The sequence below is a fragment of the Apus apus genome, chromosome 11 (genome assembly GCF_020740795.1).
Source record: "Apus apus isolate bApuApu2 chromosome 11, bApuApu2.pri.cur, whole genome shotgun sequence".
NCBI lineage: Eukaryota > Metazoa > Chordata > Aves > Apodiformes > Apodidae > Apus > Apus apus.
The window spans coordinates 19,965,523-19,983,114 of NC_067292.1; the positions used below are offsets into that span (position 1 = coordinate 19,965,523).

At 60.3% G+C, this 17,592-nt stretch overlaps 3 protein-coding genes across 6 annotated transcripts in view; all 3 read right to left on the reverse strand.

The window, feature by feature from the left end:
- PSKH1 (protein serine kinase H1) overlaps positions 1–3,860 on the reverse strand; it is a 95,141-nt gene extending 91,281 nt beyond the window's left edge. For 3 of the 4 annotated variants that reach the window (XM_051629387.1, XM_051629385.1, XM_051629384.1), the window contains exons 1-3: positions 3,836–3,860; positions 2,064–2,226; positions 336–1,370 (exon numbers count right to left, since the gene is read on the reverse strand). In XM_051629387.1, coding sequence (XP_051485347.1) covers positions 336–1,280 — 945 coding nt within the window. In that variant the 5' untranslated portion in view covers positions 1,281–1,370; positions 2,064–2,226; positions 3,836–3,860. Of the gene's footprint in view, positions 1–335; positions 1,371–2,063; positions 2,227–2,759; positions 2,802–3,835 lie in introns of those variants that run through there. The other variant, XM_051629386.1, reaches the window with a different exon arrangement.
- A 5,041-nt stretch (positions 3,861–8,901) lies between these two features.
- Positions 8,902–11,660, reverse strand: NRN1L (neuritin 1 like). The gene is made up of 3 exons (XM_051629415.1): positions 11,585–11,660; positions 9,297–9,432; positions 8,902–9,208 (listed from the first exon to the last, which is right to left on the reverse strand). The coding sequence occupies exons 1-3, from the start codon at positions 11,658–11,660 to the stop codon at positions 8,935–8,937; spliced, it is 486 nt and encodes a 161-aa protein (XP_051485375.1). The 3' UTR covers positions 8,902–8,934.
- Positions 11,661–12,198: 538 nt separating this feature from the next.
- The window catches only part of EDC4 (enhancer of mRNA decapping 4), a 42,910-nt gene continuing 37,516 nt past the window's right edge, over positions 12,199–17,592 (reverse strand). The window contains exons 26-29 of the mRNA XM_051629333.1: positions 17,190–17,376; positions 15,793–16,012; positions 14,483–14,646; positions 12,199–13,200 (exon numbers count right to left, since the gene is read on the reverse strand). Coding sequence (XP_051485293.1) covers positions 13,008–13,200; positions 14,483–14,646; positions 15,793–16,012; positions 17,190–17,376 — 764 coding nt within the window. The 3' untranslated portion in view covers positions 12,199–13,007. The remainder of the gene's footprint in view (positions 13,201–14,482; positions 14,647–15,792; positions 16,013–17,189; positions 17,377–17,592) is intronic.

A 17,592-nucleotide genomic window follows, 5' to 3' on the forward strand; every position in this document is an offset into this window, starting at 1 on the left:
TATTTTTAGTGTTAAGGCAAAGGAGGTTACATCTGGAAAGAGGAAATGGCCCCAAGTTGTGCCAGGGGGGTCTAGACTGGAGATTAGAAGAAAATTCTTCCCTGAAAGGGTCATTAAACATTGGCCCAGGCTGCCCAGGGAGGTGGTGGAATCCCCATCCCTGGAGGGGTTTAGAAGCCACGTAGATGTGGTGCTGAGGGACATGGGTTAAGCTGGGTAGAGTTGGGTTAATGGTTGGAAGAGCTGGGTTATGGCTGGATTCGATGACCTTAAAGGTCTTTTCCAACCAGAAGGATCCTCTGAGTTCCCCTGACCAGAGCTGCAGCCACACTCACCTCTCCTGAGTAGCTGTATTTTCCTTTCAGGATCTGGCGGTACAGGCGGGTGCGGTTGTCATCCTCGAAGGGCATGGTGCCGCTCAGCAGGATGTAGGAGATCACCCCCAGCGCCCACATGTCCACAGAGTTCGTGTAGGGCTTCCTGACCAGGATCTCGGGGGCGATGTACTCTGGGGTCCCACAGGTGGTTTTCATCAGGCAATCATCCCCCTTCTTCCGGGCACTCGCCAGCCCGAAGTCCGTGATCATGATCTTGGAGTCGGTCCCCGGGTGATAGTACAGCAGGTTCTCCGGCTTCAGATCCCGGTGGGTGATCCCCAGCGTGTGCAAGTACTTCACCCCATCCAGCACCATCTGCAGCACCCTGGTGGCATCCCTCTCAGTGAAGGACCCTTTGGCAATGATCCGATCGAAGAGCTCCCCCCCGGTGGCCAACTCCATCACCATGTAGACGCGGTCCTGGGTCTCGAAGACCTCGATCAGCTGGATGATGTTGGTGTGCCTGACGCGCCGCAGCACGCTCAGCTCCGACTCGCACACCTCCCTCCCCTCCCGGTACTTGGTCTCGATCATCTTGATGGCGTAGGGCTGCTTGGTGGCCTTGTGCTCCACCCTCACCACCCTGCTGAAGCTCCCTCTGCCAATCAGAGCCTTGATGTCGTACTTGGCCGTCACGCGGGGGTCGAACTTGGCGCGGTACTTGGCCACCTTGTTCTTGCGGGGCTCGGGCTGCTCCGCCTGGGCAGGGAGGGGGTTCCCAGGGTAAGGGTTGGCCTGGCGGGGAGGGGAGGGAGAGCCAGCCTTGATGACAGCCCCACAGTCCCCTCGGATGAAGTGCTTGTAGATGTCATTGTAGCCCGTGTAAGGCTCGACTTTTTTCACCAGGTCCAGCTGCACGTCTTTGGGGGGCTCGGGAAGCACCTTGCTGGTCCCACAGCCCATCACTGAAGGGTCTTAATTCCCCATCGAGGCATTTTCCCAAGGAAGCAGCAGCAGCAACAACCACATCCAGGTCAACTCCTGCATGGGAACCTGAGGAGCATGAGAAGAAAGAGATGAATGGGAATTCCTTAATGAGCTGGACAAAGGGACAGAGTGCACCTGCATCAGCAGGTTTCCTGAGGACACCCAGCTGGGATGGGTGGTGACACCCTAGAGGGCTGTGCTGCCATCCAGGGTGACATGGACAGGTGGAGAGTTGGGCAGGGAGAAACTTCAAAACATTCACCAAGGACAAGTGTAAAGTTCTGCACCTGGGGAGGAACAACCCCATGGGTCAGTGCAGGTGGGGGGACCTGCTGGAGAGCAGCGCTGGGGAGAAGGACCTCAGGGTCCTGGTGGACAACAGGGTGACCATGAGCCAACAATGTGCCTTGGGGGCCAAGAAGGTGACCTGGGGGGCACTAAGAAGAGTGTGGCCAGCAGGTCAGGGAGGTTCTGCCCCTCTGCTCTGCCTGGTGAGGCCACATCTGGAGCACTGTGTCCAGTTCTGGGCTCCTCGGTTCATGAAGGACAAGGAGCTGCTGGAGAGAGTCCATCCCAGGGCACTGAGATGCTGAGGGGCTGGAGCATCTGCCTGTGAGGAAAGGCTGGGAGAGCTGGGGCTGCTCAGCTGGAGAGGAGGAGGCTGAGGGGGGATCTGATCAGTGCTGGTCAATATCTACAGGGGGTGTCAGGAGGATGGGCCAGACTCCTCAGAAGGCTCCAGAGGAGCTTTGCCCTTACCATCACCAGGCCTCTCTCCACTCATTCACCACCTCTCCAAGCAACAACTCATCAGGACAAGCACCACAGGAACCCTGGCTGGTTTTCCATCAGGAGGACAACGTGGAGACACAAGAACTCTCTTAGAGGGACACCCAGAGGCAGTTCAGACTCCACATCCAACCTGGAAAGAAACCAAGGCTTTAGATAAGATTCAATTTTAAAAGCAGACATCCAAGTTACACCTTGGAGAAGCCTCACCAAGTCAGGGCCACCAACCATGCACAAACACACCTATGCTAAGGTGCAGGCAGCAGGAACCAAAACTAACTCCACAGAAGCTCTAAGTGACCTTCACTGGGGGCTGTCCTGCTCATCCAAAGCCCCCTGACCTAGAAATAAGTAAAATCCTATAGCTAGTCCCAAATAATGCCTCCCATGGAGAGCTTTTCCCTGCTGTGTTATACCTCAAGGGAGAGGGAATGGGAGCAGCTCCAAAGAGCAATTCCACACGTAGAGAAGCACTTGGGTCAAACGTCCCCCCCTAAACAAAACCAGTGAGGAGCAAACGTTGAGCGTGGCAACATCATATAAATATCATAACAGTAACTGACACCAGGCTCATACTCCCTGCATGACAGGGGCTCCTCCTCATGCCCCAAGGGTCCCAGTGAAGGCCCCAGAGCCACATGTCACAGGCAGCAACAAAGAGCTGACCTCCATGGCTGTGCAGGTGGAAACGTCTCCTGTGCCATCATCACCCAGAGCTCTGGAGAAGGGAATGAGACATCAGAGACACGGGGCACCACAAACCCCCTCCAGGCAGGAACCCCCATCCCCAGCAGGTGCTGAGGGAGGACAGCACCTCCCAGCTGTGGCTGCAGGTGGGGAGAAGGAACACGGGGGTTTAGGCTTCAACGTCCACCTCCTCCTCTCCTTGGACAACCAACACATTGCATCCCAGGGCTGCACTGGGCAAGACCTCAGCACAGAAGTGTCCTCCACTGCTCTGGATGAAGCAGGACCCTGAGGGATTCCATTCCTGAGTGACACCATCCCTGAGGGTGTCCCTGTGTCAGTCATCTGGCCACCCCAGCCCAGCCCGAGCAGCCCCTCCACCACCAATTAAGTACCTCATGACTTGAAGCTAATTAATTTCCCTCTGCATAAGGGAACACAAAGACACCAGCTCTGCACTGTGTGAGAAATGCTGCCACACAGGAACCCTCTGGTCACACCAGCACAGCACAGGGAGGGAAAAGCCCTGCACACCCCTCACCTTTAGTTTTACTACTCAGTTTTAAAACGTATCTTACACCTGACTCAAACCTGACCTGGCGGGCAGTGCCAGCCCCCGGGGGCTTTCTGAGGAGAAACCCAGGGCTGGGGCAGCAGCAGCACCGCGGGCAGCGGGGCCGAAGCCGGGAGCAGCTCAGGACCGGCCAAACCAACCGGGATTTGCACAAACCCGACCGCACTTTGGCTCAGCCCGAGCTGCTTTCCCAGGCAGGGGGCCCCGGGCCGGGGAAGGCTCGCCCCGCGGCTGGCTGAGCTGCAGGCCTGGGCAGCACCGCGCCCGGCCCGCCCAGAGCACGCTCGGGGAGGCGCTCGGGGCTGCCCCCCGGGCCCGCCCGTACCCGCGGCCCAGCAGCCCGGGGCCCGCCGCGCCCTACGGGCCGGGCCGCCCCGCCGCGGGAGGGAGGGCGAGGGAGGGGCGGCGGGGCCGGGGCGGGGCGGGGCTGCCCGCCCGCACAGGCCGGGCCTGGGGGCTGCGGGGCCGGTCCCGCACTCACCTCGTCCCTCTCCGGCCCGGGCTCGGCGCCGCCTCCTGACGTCATCGCCGAGCGCCGGGGCCGCCCGAGGGGGCGGGGACAGCGCGCGCGGCCATTGGCGGGCTGGGGGGCGGGGCTTCTGGGGGGGGCGGGGCCTCTGGGGGGCGGCGCATGTGGAGGCGGAGTCTCGGATTGTCTGGGGGCGGAGCACGCGGGGGGCGGAGTCTGAAGGGGGCGGGGTCTCGGGGCCGGGGCGGCTGTTCCCGCGCCCCGCGCTGCACCGCCCCCTGCCGGGAACAGCCGCGCTCCCGCCGCCGCCCCCGGCGCCCCCAGACCCACGGGCTCCGGGACCCCCCGATAGCCCCACGGAGCGCAGGTTCCCCCCCCCCCCCCCCCCCAGCCCCGCGGGCCCCAGGAGCCCTCACAGGAAGCCCCCTCAGCCCCGCGTCCCCCTCAGCCTGGCGGACCCCGCACCCCCCTCACCCCCGGGACCCCCCGCAGCCCCCGCTGCCGCTCCCCCGCGACCCCCTGCCCAGCCAGCCGAGCCTCCTCCGCCCCCCGCAGCGCCAGACCCGCCCCGCGGGGCTCCAGCAGCGCCAGGGGAAGCTGCTCCACACCCCCCCCCCCGCACCCCCCGCAGCTCCCGCGCTCCCCGCCGGGCTCGGGATAAACATTCCCTGCGCCAGGAAACCCTCGGGCAGCACCGACCCTCCCCCCGGGCAGGGAAACCCGCTCCCTCTGGTGCTCAGCGCAGGAACAAGGCGCATCCCCTCCCCCCCGCTCCCCCCCGGCCGCCCAGCGCCGCGGGACCCCCGGAGCTGGCTCGGGGAGCGCTGGGGGGGCTGCCCTCCTGCTGCCCTCCCCCCACCCCCACCCCAGAGGCTCCAGGGGAGCTGGAGGCAGCGCGGTGAGGGACGAGGACACAAAGGTGGCAGCTCCTGCCCCAGCCGGGCTGGCACGTCGGGCCGGGCGCTGCGGGGCCCGCAGGGGCTGTTCTCACCCTCCTGCCGTGCCCTGTCGAAACAGATGCTTTTATTTTAACCCTCCTGGGCTGCTCGCGATGCTCAGCAAGGCATATTTTAATAAAAGGCCGCCCTGCTGCCGCGTGCTGTTGTCATCAGCTGCTGTTCCGTGTCATTCCGGATCAGTGACAGGGCTGAGAAGGGGCAGCTCGGGCTGGACTCAGCAGGTCCTGGGAGCTGCACCCTTCCCTTCCAGGGAAACGAGCCCGTCGTTGTTTCCCCCCCACACCCATGGTGCTGCTGGTAGATTTTTCTGCCCTGGAACTCCCCCCCGTTGTCTCTCTGGAGCTGCTGCTGAGCTGCTTCTCAGGGTCATCCCAGTTTGGTGCCACCAGTGGATGGAAAACCCTGCTGCCCCTCTCCTGGTCAGCCCAGCTGCTGCGGGGGTGGGCAGCACCGGGCTGCCCCTTGGCCACAGCTGCTCCCACAGGGACACCAGCTTTGCACGGGTGGCTTTCTTCAGGGTTTTGCATCTTCCATGAGTCACTTCCTCACAGCCTTGTTTCCTGGCTGGCTCAGGAGGACATCAGCAGAGGCAGCTCCAGGTTCATCGCCAGCACTCGCTGTCAGCGGAAAAGTGTCCAAGAGCCAACGGGAACCACCAGCTTCTGAGAATCAATCAAAGCCTCTTTCTTGTATTATTGATGCCGTGGCCGTGCTCCAAGATCCACTGCAGCCAGTTCCAGGGTCTCCCCACCCTCACACTCAAGAATTTCCTCCTCATGTCTCACCTCAATCTCCCTCTTCCAGTTTTCATCCCTTCCCCCCTGTCCTCTCCCTCCCTGCCCTTGTCCCAGGTCCCTCCCCAGCTTTCCTGGAGCCCCTTCAGGCACTGGAAGGTGCTCTAAGGTCTCCCTGGAGCCTTCTCTTCTCCAGGCTGAACACCCCAGCTCTCCCAGCCTGGCTCCAGAGCAGAGCTGCTCCACTGGACCCTGACCCAGGTTGCCCAGAGAAGCTATGGCTGCCCCATCCCTGGCAGTGTTGAAGGGCAGGTTGGATGGGGCTTGGAGCAGCCTGGGCTGGTGGGAGGTGTTCCTGCCCATGCAGGGGGTTGGGACTGGATGATCTTTAAGGTCCCTTCCAACCCAAACCAGTCTGGGATTCCATGATTCTATGACAAGAGAGCAGGGTCCCTCTCCCACCACCGGACACGGGAAGCCTGGGTGTCCTCAGGCCACATCCCAGCCCCACAGCGGGGGAACCAGAGCGGCCAGCCTGGAGCTCGAGGTTTTCCCAGCAGGGCTGAGCAGAGGTCGTTGGGGAAGGGTGTTCAATGAAAGCTGCTTAGAAAAGAAATCCAACTTTCCATATGCCTCCCTGGAGGGAAAAAGCCCCAGAGCTGTGCCCAGCCGGGCCGGGAGCCGAGGGCAGCCCCAGCAGCAGAGGTGACTCCAGCTCAGCCATTCCTGCTGTGTCCAGCCCAGGGGATTGAGGGTGCCTTTGGGCAGTTCCTGATGGGACATTTGGCTCTGCAGAAATCCCTGCGTGAGCTGGGACAGTGGCCAGCCCTGTGACACAGTGTCCTCCAGCACGGCTCCCTCTGCCCCCGGCTCCCCGGCAAGGGGACACTGCTCCTCCCTGAGGACTCTGCACTGGGAACTGTGGGAGGGCAAGGAGCCATCCCATGTGGCCCAGGCACAGCTTCAGCCCATCTCACTGGGGAAACCCATGAAGAAAACCCCACAGACGAGGAGCCGTCCCCTTCTGCAGCAGGAACTTCCGTGAGCAAAGGAAGAGTCCCCTCTGGCATGGCTGGGAGGTTGTCCCTCGTGTCACTGCTCCACGTGTGCTGTGTCCAGCTCCCACAGCTGCCCAGAATAGTGTCACCATCTGGTCCAGCTGCCTGGGGACACGGGCCCCTCCCCAGCCCCTTCTGTGACTACAAGAAGTGACTTCAAACACCGACACAACCCAACTGGGCCGGCCTCGATCCCCACAGCTTTTCTCTTTTTTCTCTTTTCTTTTTTTTTTTTTTTTCAGTAACTCAGATTTGTCTCTCAGAAGGGAGTGGGGGAGCTCATGTCAGCCCAGCAGTTAATCTCCTGCCCAAAGAATAGCAGAAAGCAAATTAGGATCGACTCCAATTAATTTGCCTTGATGGGCAAAACCTGGAGAGGCGCCATATCTGGGAATTAGGAGCCAGAGCAGGGAGTGCAAAGTAGGTCGCTGGAGTTTCGTAACTGGAACGATGGGTTTGTGCAGCTCCGGGTGCTGGGGGGCACTGGGGGGCACTGGTCTCCATCCCCTGTCACAGCCACCCGTCCCTGTCCCCACCCTGGCCACCAGTTCTCACAGGTTTCAGCCTCTAAGAAGCCGTGTGAGGAGCCAGATGTTTGGGAGCAGGAATGAGGATGTTGTCCCTTCCCACGGCAGGACACGGCCACAGGACTGTCCCACACCCTTGCCACAAAGCCTGGAACCCAACGGGAGGACAAGTACCAGGTGTTTGTCCCAGTTTTGGAGCACCTGGAGAGCTTTCCCAGAGGCTGGCACACCTGTCCCTGCTGTCACACAGCTGCTCTCCACCTCGCAGGCACCCTCCTGGAGGAGGACTCGGGGTGACACTGTGATGGGGGGCTTAGGGCAGAGGACCCTTGTGCCATGGGGTGTGTCACCAAGCAGCGATGACCCACAGGCCTGTCCTAGCCCAGTGTCCCCAGATCCCAACCCTGGCTCCCTGGAACCTGCAGGCTGTGCGGTGACACTGCGGTGGCAGCTACGGGGACACCTTCCAGCTGCAGGACACACATAGCAGCCCAGCCAAGGGTGTGGGCCGTGTGTGGTGACATGGTGACACCTTCCAGCTGCAGGACACGCGTGGCAGCCTTTATCCTCTTAGCTGCCCGCGGGGATCCAGCACTAATTCATCCTTAACCACAGGATTGTCAGGAACGGGAAGAACCAGCGGATTATCCCCCGACGTTCAGCCCGGGGAGCAGCAGCTGCTGGCCAAGGAGAGCTGGGACAGCATCCCACCCCGTGTCCCCTGGGGGACACAGCCTGGGCTCAGCACCATCCCCTGGCAAAGCCACAGTGACATCCCAGAGGTCGGGGCTCACACGCTGAAGTGACCAGACCTCCCAGGAAGAACTTTTGCAATGATAGGAGCAATCGTTCTCCCCAGCTTGATGAGGGCAGCAATAATTAAGCTTCTCACTCACCCAGGGAAGACTTCGGGACATGGGCCAGCATGGAAACACTTCCCTGGAGCAAACCCACCACAGTGGCCTGTGACCGGGGGGGATCTGAAGTCCTCCCAGGAATCAAGGGCTCTGCAGCAGCTCCTGCTCAGGTCACAGGGCTGCTCTGCTGGTCCCTCCTGCTGCCCCCCGAGCCTCATGTGTCCAGGGCATCGTGGCACTTGTGTCCCCTGGAGGATTTCACCTGCCCATAACATCTTCCAAGATGGACACAGCCAAGTTCAACTCCAGCACTTTGTTTAACTTCAACAAGCCCCACTCAGGACCTGGATGGGAGCTTCACTTCCCTGGTTTTTCCACTTGTATCATCTCAGCTGAAAAAAGCCCTCCTCTCCCAGCACCCCCCAGTTTCCTTGATGGCTGTAAATGGGAACAAATACAGCAGGACCCCAAGAAAAAGGATGGAAAATGAGATTTCTTTTAGGAATCCACCTCGTGCTGCTGGAGTTGCCCATCAGAGGACAAGCTCCCAGCTGCCAAAAAGATGGGGGGGGGGAAGAGAAATCCAGGCACTGTGTTTTCCTCAGATGCCCTTTGAGATGAAGGAGCAGTTTGACCTGTCTCTGAGGGAACATCCTTCGTGTCTCACCCTGCAAAGCAGCTGTCAGGGAGGGTGGGGGGGTGGGAATCCCTGGTACAGCCCCCCGGGGTCGAGGAGCACCCGTGGGCTGCCCGGACAGAGCCAGAGCCCCCCCGTAACCCCTCCCCCCCTACAGGGAGAATATCCCCTGGAGCAAACCTGGAGCTTGGGAAGGGGGCGAGGGGCATCCCGCGGCAGAGACAGCCAGGAAGCGTCATTTATTAAAAGCGTCTTTTAATATAAATATAAAACTCATCTGAAGGGCTCCAGGAGAGGACCCGTGCCCCGCGACGGATGCCCGGGCTGGGGCGGGCAGGGCTAGAGCCGCGGCAGCAGCAGCAGCAGCAGCAGCAGCGCCGGGAGCCGCGGCCGGGGCGGGGTGGCCGAGCCCCGCAGGGTGGCCTGGCTGCTGTCGGTGTCCGGAGAGCCCCGGGAGCTGGCCAGGCGGCCCCGGGCGCTGCACAGCTCCTGCAGGTTCCCCTGGAACTGGATCTTACGGGATTCCCGGCGCAGAGATTCCCAGATGGCCGCCGCTTCCTCGGGGCAGCTCGACAGCACCTCGCTGGCACACGCGTGGAAATCATCCCAGGACCTGGGGGGGGGGGACGGGACGGGACACGGGAGGCAGGTGGGCGGGGGCCAGGTCTGGCGGCAGGTCCGCAGCCCCCCGGGACACCCACCTGCAGATGGTGTCCAGCTCCTGCTCCTCCGCGCCGCCCCGGGCCATGCTGTCCCCCAGGCTGATCAGGCAGGTGGCGAAGCCCCGGTAGATGGTGTCACACTGCCCCGCCGTGCTGAGCGGCTCCTGGCTGGCCGCTGCGGGACACACACACCCCGCTGAGCCCCCGTGGTCCCCCCCAGCAGCCGCCACCCAGCCGGCTCGGGGGTGACCCCCACCGTGGGGGGGACACCAAGCTCCAGAGTGTGCACCGGGGCCACCCCCCTCGCCCCGCATCCCACCAGAGCCCCCATCCTCCCCTCGGGGTGCTGGCCCTGGAGCCTGGTGTGGCACCATGCGGTGACCCCCACGAGTGACGCTGCCAGCAGGGCACGAGTGGCAGCGGCTGCTTTGCCTCGGGGCTGCCCCGGAGCCATCTGTCCCCGCGCTTATCCCCCAGCAGCGAGGATTAACTCCTGGCTACAACAGGGGAAAAAACAAACAAACCACAAAAAGGAACAAAAAAACCCAAAACCCACGATAAACAAAAGCCAAGGCTCAGGAAGCTGGAGCCCTGGGTTCTGCTGCGGAGGGACAGGGAGGGAACGGGGGAAGGGGAAGGAGGAAGATGAAGGGGAAAGAGGAAGGGGAAGGAGAGAGAGGAAGGGAAGAGGGAAGGAAAAGGGGAAGGAGAAGGGGAAGGAAAAGAAGAAGGGAAACGGGGAAGGAAAAGGAGAAGGGAAAAGGGGAAGGAGAAGGGAAAAGGGGAAGGGGAAGTACACAAGGAAAAGGACACAAGTGCAACTCCAGCTCCTTCAGCCCAGGAAGCCCCACTTCTGTTCTGCTCTGCAAGGGATGAACCACCAGGAGTGGCTGAACCGCGGCGCTGGGTGACAGGGTGTGCTGGGGACAGCCACGAGTGGCACCCACTGCTGGGGGAAGCCCAGAAAGTGCCAGCACGTGGCTGGGACATGGGAAACATGGCAGGGTCGGCTTGGCTCTGCCTCGGGGCTGGATGGACACGGGTTCCCTGGGCATGTCACAGGAGCTGGGACACTTTTGGAAGTGCCCTCGTGGGTGTGTACCCGGGAGCTCTCCAAGATGCAGATGCTAAGAAAGCCTGAGGACAGTCCCAGAGGGGTTCCCTGTGGGAAGGAGCCCCCAGAAGCAGCTGCCAAGGCAGCCAGGATGTTTCTAGGGAGCCGTGTGCCGTGCCACTGGCATCCCATGCCCCTGGAACAAGGCCCTGAACAAAGCAGCTCTGGCCAAGACCAGTGTCGGGGTCAGCCCGTGGTGGAGCATGGCACGGGTCTGCAACGAGAAACCCCCTGAGCTCACCCCCGAGGGAAGTCTCAGGTTGATGCCAGCCACATGGGCAGCAAACATGGCAGGTATTAAGGGAGAAAGTGGGATCTGTTGCTTCTCTTCAGATCCAGCCAGGCAACAAGCCTGGCGTCTCCCAGCAGCGGTGGGGCCAGCAGGCACCTTCCCTCGGCTGGCTGGTCCCTTTTGGCCTCCTGGGCTCCTCTAACGCCCGGGGGGATCCCTCCCCTCTGCCCAGCTCCTTCTGTGCGAGGCTGGGGAGGGCAGGAGGGAGAAACCAGGAGGGCAAATCATCTCTGCACAACCGCGGGGGGAGGAAACCTGCCCCCGGCTCCGGCAGGGAGAGATCCCCAAGGGGTAGGCGAGGGGGGGGAGCCCCAAGGGAAAGCCAGGGAGGGAGCCCAGGGTGCTGCAGAGCGCCCACGCAGCCGTCCTGCTCCTGGGTCACGGCCTGAATCCTCCTCCCTCCGAGCCCTAAAACTGCCCCGGCTCGGTGGTCCCGTCCCCTCGCTGGGCCGGGCAGGGCCAGCCCCGGTTCCCGCAGCCCTCCCGGGGCCGGGATGCCGGCCGGTTGCTCCCTCTGAGGAGCAGCGGGAATGCCGAGAGGTGCCGATTCACCGGACCATGGTTCTCCCGTCGTGGCCGGTGCCCGATGCGCTCCAGGCCCCGGGGAAGGAGGGCGAGGCGGCAGGAGGGCAGGGCTGGCTCGGGGCACCGCGCCGGGCTGGGCAACCGGAGCCGGGGACTGATCCTGCCGGGGTAGAGGGACCCCCGGGGCAGAGGGACCCCCGGGCAGCGCTGAAAGCCGCTCTCCTCTCCGCCCGGCGCGGGACACAGGGGTTCGCTGAGCTCGGGGCAACCGGGCACCCCGTTCCCCGCCACCACCGGAGAGGCGAGAGATGAAGGGTCCCATCCCAACCCCCCCGCCAACCTCCCCCAGCCCCGGGGCGTCCCGGAACGGCGTGTCCCGCTCCCCGCGGCACTCACCGAGGTGCAGGAGCAGCGGGAGCAGCGGGAGCAGGGGGCAGAGCGGCCCCGGCAGCCGCCAGCAGCCGCAGCCCATGGTGCGGACCCCGCCACCGGCGCCGTCCGCTCCGCCGGCCCCGCCGCCCCGCCCCGGCCCCGCCCCGAGCCCCCCGGTGCTGCACCGCCCGAGGGAGGAGCGGGAGGAGACGGCTCGGGTGGGAAGAAGGGAAGCGAGGTCTTCTTCCCGCGGGTAGCCAACCCCCCTTCCTCATAAATCCTCCCCGGCTCTCCCAGAAATAGAATCATGGAAGGGTTTGGGTTGGGAGGGACCTCAAAGCTCATCTACTCCAACCCCTCTGCACGGGCAGGGACACCTCCCACCAGCCCAGGTTGCTCCAAGCCCCATCCAACCTGCCCTTCAACACTGCCAGGGATGGGGCAGCCACAGCTTCTCCTGGGCCACTGCTCCCAGATATTCCAAAGGGGAAGATCTGGGACTGGGCAGCCCAGCCCCTTCCCTCAGCTCCAGCCCAGGGCACATCTCTCCAAGACATTTCAGGTGCTCCAGAACTGGTCCCAAAAGCCATCCAGTCTTCCCTCCACAGCACAATAGAAACAGGTTCCCATTTTTTTTTTTTTTTTTCTCAAAAAGTCGTTTATTGAATTGTTTTTAATGTTATTTGGAAAAAAAAAAACAAAACCAAAACAACAAAACAAAAACCAAACCAAACAAAAAAAAAACAACCAACAAACCAAAACAAACTTCCAAAATTTAGATAAAAAGAAAAACCCTGGTGTAAAACCCAAACTAAGGTCTGAACTGTGGACATGCTCCAATGCACAACAGAACTGATCTCCCCAGGGGCTGGTGCAGCTTGGCCTGACCCTCCAGCCCCAGGGTCACTCCAGAGGCTTGAGCAGCCCCTGCCCAAACCTGCCTGCACCCCAGGGGAGCCTGAGTCAAAGCAAAGCCCCTTCCTGCCCCGCTGGCACCCTCCTGGCTACTCACCCCAGCAGGGGGGAGGAGGTTGAGTCCTTGGTTAAGACACGGGGACTGGTTTCTGGTCAAGGAGGAGGAGGTGTCCCCGGCAGCCCCGGGCAGGGCTCAGCTCCCCTCTCCCAGCAGCAGGCTCCAAACTAAAGGGGTAGGAGATCCAGCTTCTGCTGGGTGCCCCCTGGGCTGCCAGGCAGGCCTGGGGGATGGACGGGCAGGTGAAGAAGAGACTTAACTCTCTCAAAAAAGAGGCTATTTAGGAAAAATAAGCCAAGTGAGCGTTCAGTGACTATTTGGGACTATAGACAGATGGCGTTTGCCTTAGAGACATCACACACATGTTGATAGAATTCCTGGCAGGAGCTCTTAACACAAGCCATAGGTGGTTAGTATCTACTCGAGCTGCTGGGTGGGCTGCTCTGTGGAAGCCCACAAGGCAGCCAGGTCCTCCTAGGTCATGCCAGGGGTGACCAGGCCCTGGAGCATGATCATGAGGCGCCGGGCAGGCTTGTTCAGCGTGTTGTGAGGTTCCACCTGGACGAACTGGCAGAGCTTCTGCCGCACCTGGTTCATGACTGACCCCATGTGGTCACGGGTGATGGGGTCGCTCTGGTCCAGGTGCATCACTGCTTCCTCCAGGTAACTGAAGGAAAGAGACTGGAGTCAGAACCAGGCCCAGCATGTGATCCCAACCCCATTCCATTCATCTGAGCACTGAAGGTGCAGGATTCTGCTGCCCCACCACCCCAACACAGTACAGAAATAAACGTTAGGGACTCAGAGCAGTGTCCACCCATCCCTTCTTCAGCACCCAAGGGCAGCCCACATCTTTTCCAGCCTGGAATATGAGCAACACAACCTGGCTGCCTGAACCAAGTGGGCACCACAGCGAGCTCCAAGCCCCTGCAGAGCTGGAGGTGGCACTTGGCCACAGGCCATGCCTGGTCACAGCTCTGTAGGCATCTTCTTTGCTGCTTTTTTAGCATAAGAAGAATTAGTCACTTATTAGACAGTAAAATCCTCAACAGTGAGGCTTGTTCATCAAGGGGGATATTTTAAAAGCTGCTTCCAATGTAACTACATGTGTTTGAGAGAGGTGGGGAAAGGCAAGAGTTTTACCAACAAACTTTTCTCAACTCCAGACAAGCCAGACGCTTTCAAACCGCAGCCTGAGCCAGGCAACGTGGTCTCTGCAAAAGGTTTTCCCTGACAGACCAGCCTGGACTTCACAGCAGCAACTTCAACTCTGATGGGCTGGAACTTCAGGCTCTTTTTCAGTTTTTCTGGCTTGTTTTACCCCTATTGTTAACTTGAGATAAAACTTTGGTGCAAAACATCCTCCACACAAGCCCCAGTTCAAACCTGTAGGCACTTTAACAAGTGGGTTTTTTAGGGCAGATAACAGTGTTTTGAGTCACTCACTAAAAATGTTCATGGCAAGTGTCAGCACAGTCACTACTTTGTCACACGAGCTTTGCTTGGAACATCCAAGAGCCTTCACTTGCTGCCACCTCCCACTGAGCTGTCTGGCAGTCACGACAAGAAGCTGCCAACACAAAGTCCAGGGATGGGTTAAGAACTGAGGACAGAGCAAAGCTGCTCTGGATATTGAGCTACCCAGGGAACATGGCATCACTATCTCTTCTTTAACCTCCCCAGGGAAATTGTGCCACGGTGGAAGGAGATGGCTGCACAGACCACGTATCTACAGACTACAGGAGGTGACAGTACTTCCAGGCAGAGGCTCTCCATGGCAATGCCTACAGCTTTTCCCAACTCACTCCTGGCTGTTCCCAGGCCAGTCACAGGCCACAGAAGCTCTGACCTTCTTGAAGCACCACCTTCCACATCCAAGCAGTGAAGTTAAAGCCAGAGGCAGGGACAGGTCTGCCCAGGTTCAGCCCCTGGGGTCTCCTCATACTCACTTCAACTTCAGGTCCGTGCGAGTGCCCAGATCTGAGGAGAGCTGCTGGATGAGGGAGAGCAGCACAGGCTGGGACAGTGGGCATGGGTGCTGCCCAAACACCTGCTGAGCATCCACTGTCTCACAGACATACAGGACCAGGTTGAGATCAGCTGCTGTCAGAGCCTGCAAGGAAGACACAGGTAGGAACGAGGAGGAATCGAGGGGCAGGTGAAGGACACAGGGCAGAGCAGGAGGCAGCCCCTCAGCCCTGGGGCAGCTCAGTGGCTGGCTGGCCTCCTCTGGGAGCAGAATTCCCTACAAACCCTGCAAGCAGGACTGTGTTGGAGCTCTCAGTCTGTGCTCAAAGGACACTCATGTCTTTTCCAAGGAGAGCAGACCCCAAGCAGACAGAGGGGAGCTGGTCACAGGCAGCAGCACAGAGCAGGGCCAGCTCTGCACTCCCTGGCACGGCTGGTATTCCCAGAGGAGTTTATCTGCAGCAGCTCTAACAGATCTGCCTACATGTTCAAAGGCAAAGACAAGGTCAGAGCCCAGCTGGTAGATCTGCCTGGAGAGGCTTAGGAAGCTCCTGCTCTTTGGGGCTGCACCACGTGTCACTGCTGAGGGCAAAACACTCGGGCTGACTGGAGCGCTGGCACCAGCCTGACCGGGCAGGGAGGGAAGGAGGAACTGCCACCAGGTCACAGAACTTGCCCATCTCTGGCTTTTCACAGAACCACAGGATGGTGAGGGTTGGAAGGGGGACCTCTGGAGATCACCTAGTCCAACCCCCTCTGCCAGAGCAGGGTCACCCAGAGCAGGTTGCACAGGATGGCATCCAGGTGGGCTTTGAATGTCTCCAGGGATGGAGGCTCCACCACCTCTCTGGGCAGCCTGTCCCAGGGCTCTGCCACCCTCACAGACAACAAGTTCCTCCTCACATTTAGAACGAACTTCCAATGTTCAGGTTTGTGCCCGTTACCTCTTGTCCTGTCACTTGGCACCACTGGCCCCATCCTGCTGACCCCCACCCTTGGAGTGCTGATGACCACTAAGATCCCCCCTCAGTCTGCTCTTCTCCAGGCTGAACAGACCCAAGTCCCTCAGGCTTTCCTCAGAGAGATGTCCTAGTCCCCTCATCATCTTTGCAGCCCTTTGCTGTCCCCTCTCCACCAGTTCCCTGCCCTTCTTGACCCGGGGAGCTCAGAACTCCTGAGCCCAGCTCACTCCAGAGTAAGCTGTGGGATCATGTCCCCAGCTCAAGGAGCCCTTTTCCCCCCCTCCATCCCCCAGGAAGCAGCGATGCCTGCTGCCAGGAAGCCTTGGTACCTGCTGGAAAGCTTGGTTGAGGTGTCCTTGCTGGAGCAGCTGGAGGATGTGAGTTTGCTGAGACTGGAAATCCAGGTGAGCCGCAGGGATGGGAGTCCCGGCCGCCGAGCGCATGGCCTGGACAATGCTGGAGGTGACAGCAGCTTGCTGCTCCTTCATGGCCAGGCTCACCTCTCCTTTAATGACCCTCTGCACCTGGGCCAAAATAGACTCCTGCATGCTGAAAAACAAACCCAAAGCCACCTCTGAAAATGAAGAGCTGAGGGACAACCTGGCACAGAACTTGCAGTGGAGAGGAACCAGAGGTTGTGCTCTATGGCAGGTGGCTCCCAAAGGGAAACGTGCTGGCAAGGCAGCTCTGTGGCCAAGGAATGTGGGAGATGCTGGGATTCCGTGTGGGAAAGTGGTGTCCCAGGGAACCAAGCCTCTCATTACAGAGCGTTTTAAATCTTAAACATCTCTGGCTCACAAACAAGGCTCCTGAGCTCTGGGCTCCTCCCCAGAGGGCCCAGCTTCCCCATCAGAGCTGAGACACAGTGTCCCAGCCTGCAGGTGACACCTTCAGAATGAGACCTCACTGCCACCCAGCCTGAGGCTTCTCCACACCAGACCAGTTCCCAGGAGGGGCTTTGCTGCTGTGTCACACCCTCCCTCCCTCCCCCGGGGGCTGGTTGCTCCCCTCTCACACAGGGCACAAAGCAGGGAACCTGCTGTGCCTCAGCAGGACCTCCTTGGGACCCAGCACAGCCCTGCTATGGGACCAGCCCTCAATCTTCCTGGCAAGTGGGAGCTGCACGGAAACCCCAGTCCCCTCTGCCAAACGTTCCTGTGGCTTAAAACAGGACCATTCTGGCCTGCAGGTGGTCACCAGCCATGCCCAGCTACTTGCCACCAGCTTCACGGCATGAATGTGTTGAAGGCACCACTGGGATCAGTCCTGAAAAGAGGATGGCCAAACACCAGCAGAGCAGCTGGGAGGACAGAGGAGCCTGCAGAAACTGCTGGTAAGCCTGAGGCCACAGAGGTAAGAAAAGCCCTCAAAAGACCAGGAGAACATTTCAGAACTGGAAGGGTGGTGAGAATTGAGTGCTTTCGGGCTGCCCAAGTCCTCCTGTCCTCCAGCGTGCACAGAGGAGACCAAAATGCAGGCCCCAAGCTCACACATGCAGCAGTGATACAGCTGCTTGGTGGAAACCTTCCATGGCTTTCACTCTGTGCTCCACAGGGCACCAGCTCCACCAGCCCCACCAGCCCACATGCTTTGATGCTGCACAGCCAACAAGCAGCCCTACAGCGGCCAGTGGCTTCATCCCACAGCTAAGCAGGGAGAGAATTTTGTCACCCACGTGAGAACATCTCACCCATTTCTCTTTCCACATGCCCAGCTGTCAACTTACTTGCCCACGATGATGTGTAGCTGGTGCTGCACCTCAGCATGGACACTGGCTGCCACAGAGGACGCCAGTTGCTCCGTGCTGCTCTGGAAGGTGAGGAGGAGCTGGCGGAGCTGGTTCAGCAGCGGGTCCCGGGCCTCCTGCTCTCGTACCTTCTTGTTCTTCAAGTGAGTCTCCAGCTGCTGGATATCTGCAACAAGCAGAGAGGGAGATGGTTGTGCCATCAGAACCCGTGGAGACCATTAGGGCAGAAATCCAGCTGCCAGGTTCTCCGTGTTCTCCAGCAGAGCTGATTACTGAGGCAGTGGGTGAGAGAGCAGGAGAGAGGGGACAATGCATGAGTCTGCTTTTGGGCTGCCCTGATCTAGAACCCTTCCAGCCACCCTAGAGAGTCACAGAATGGGGT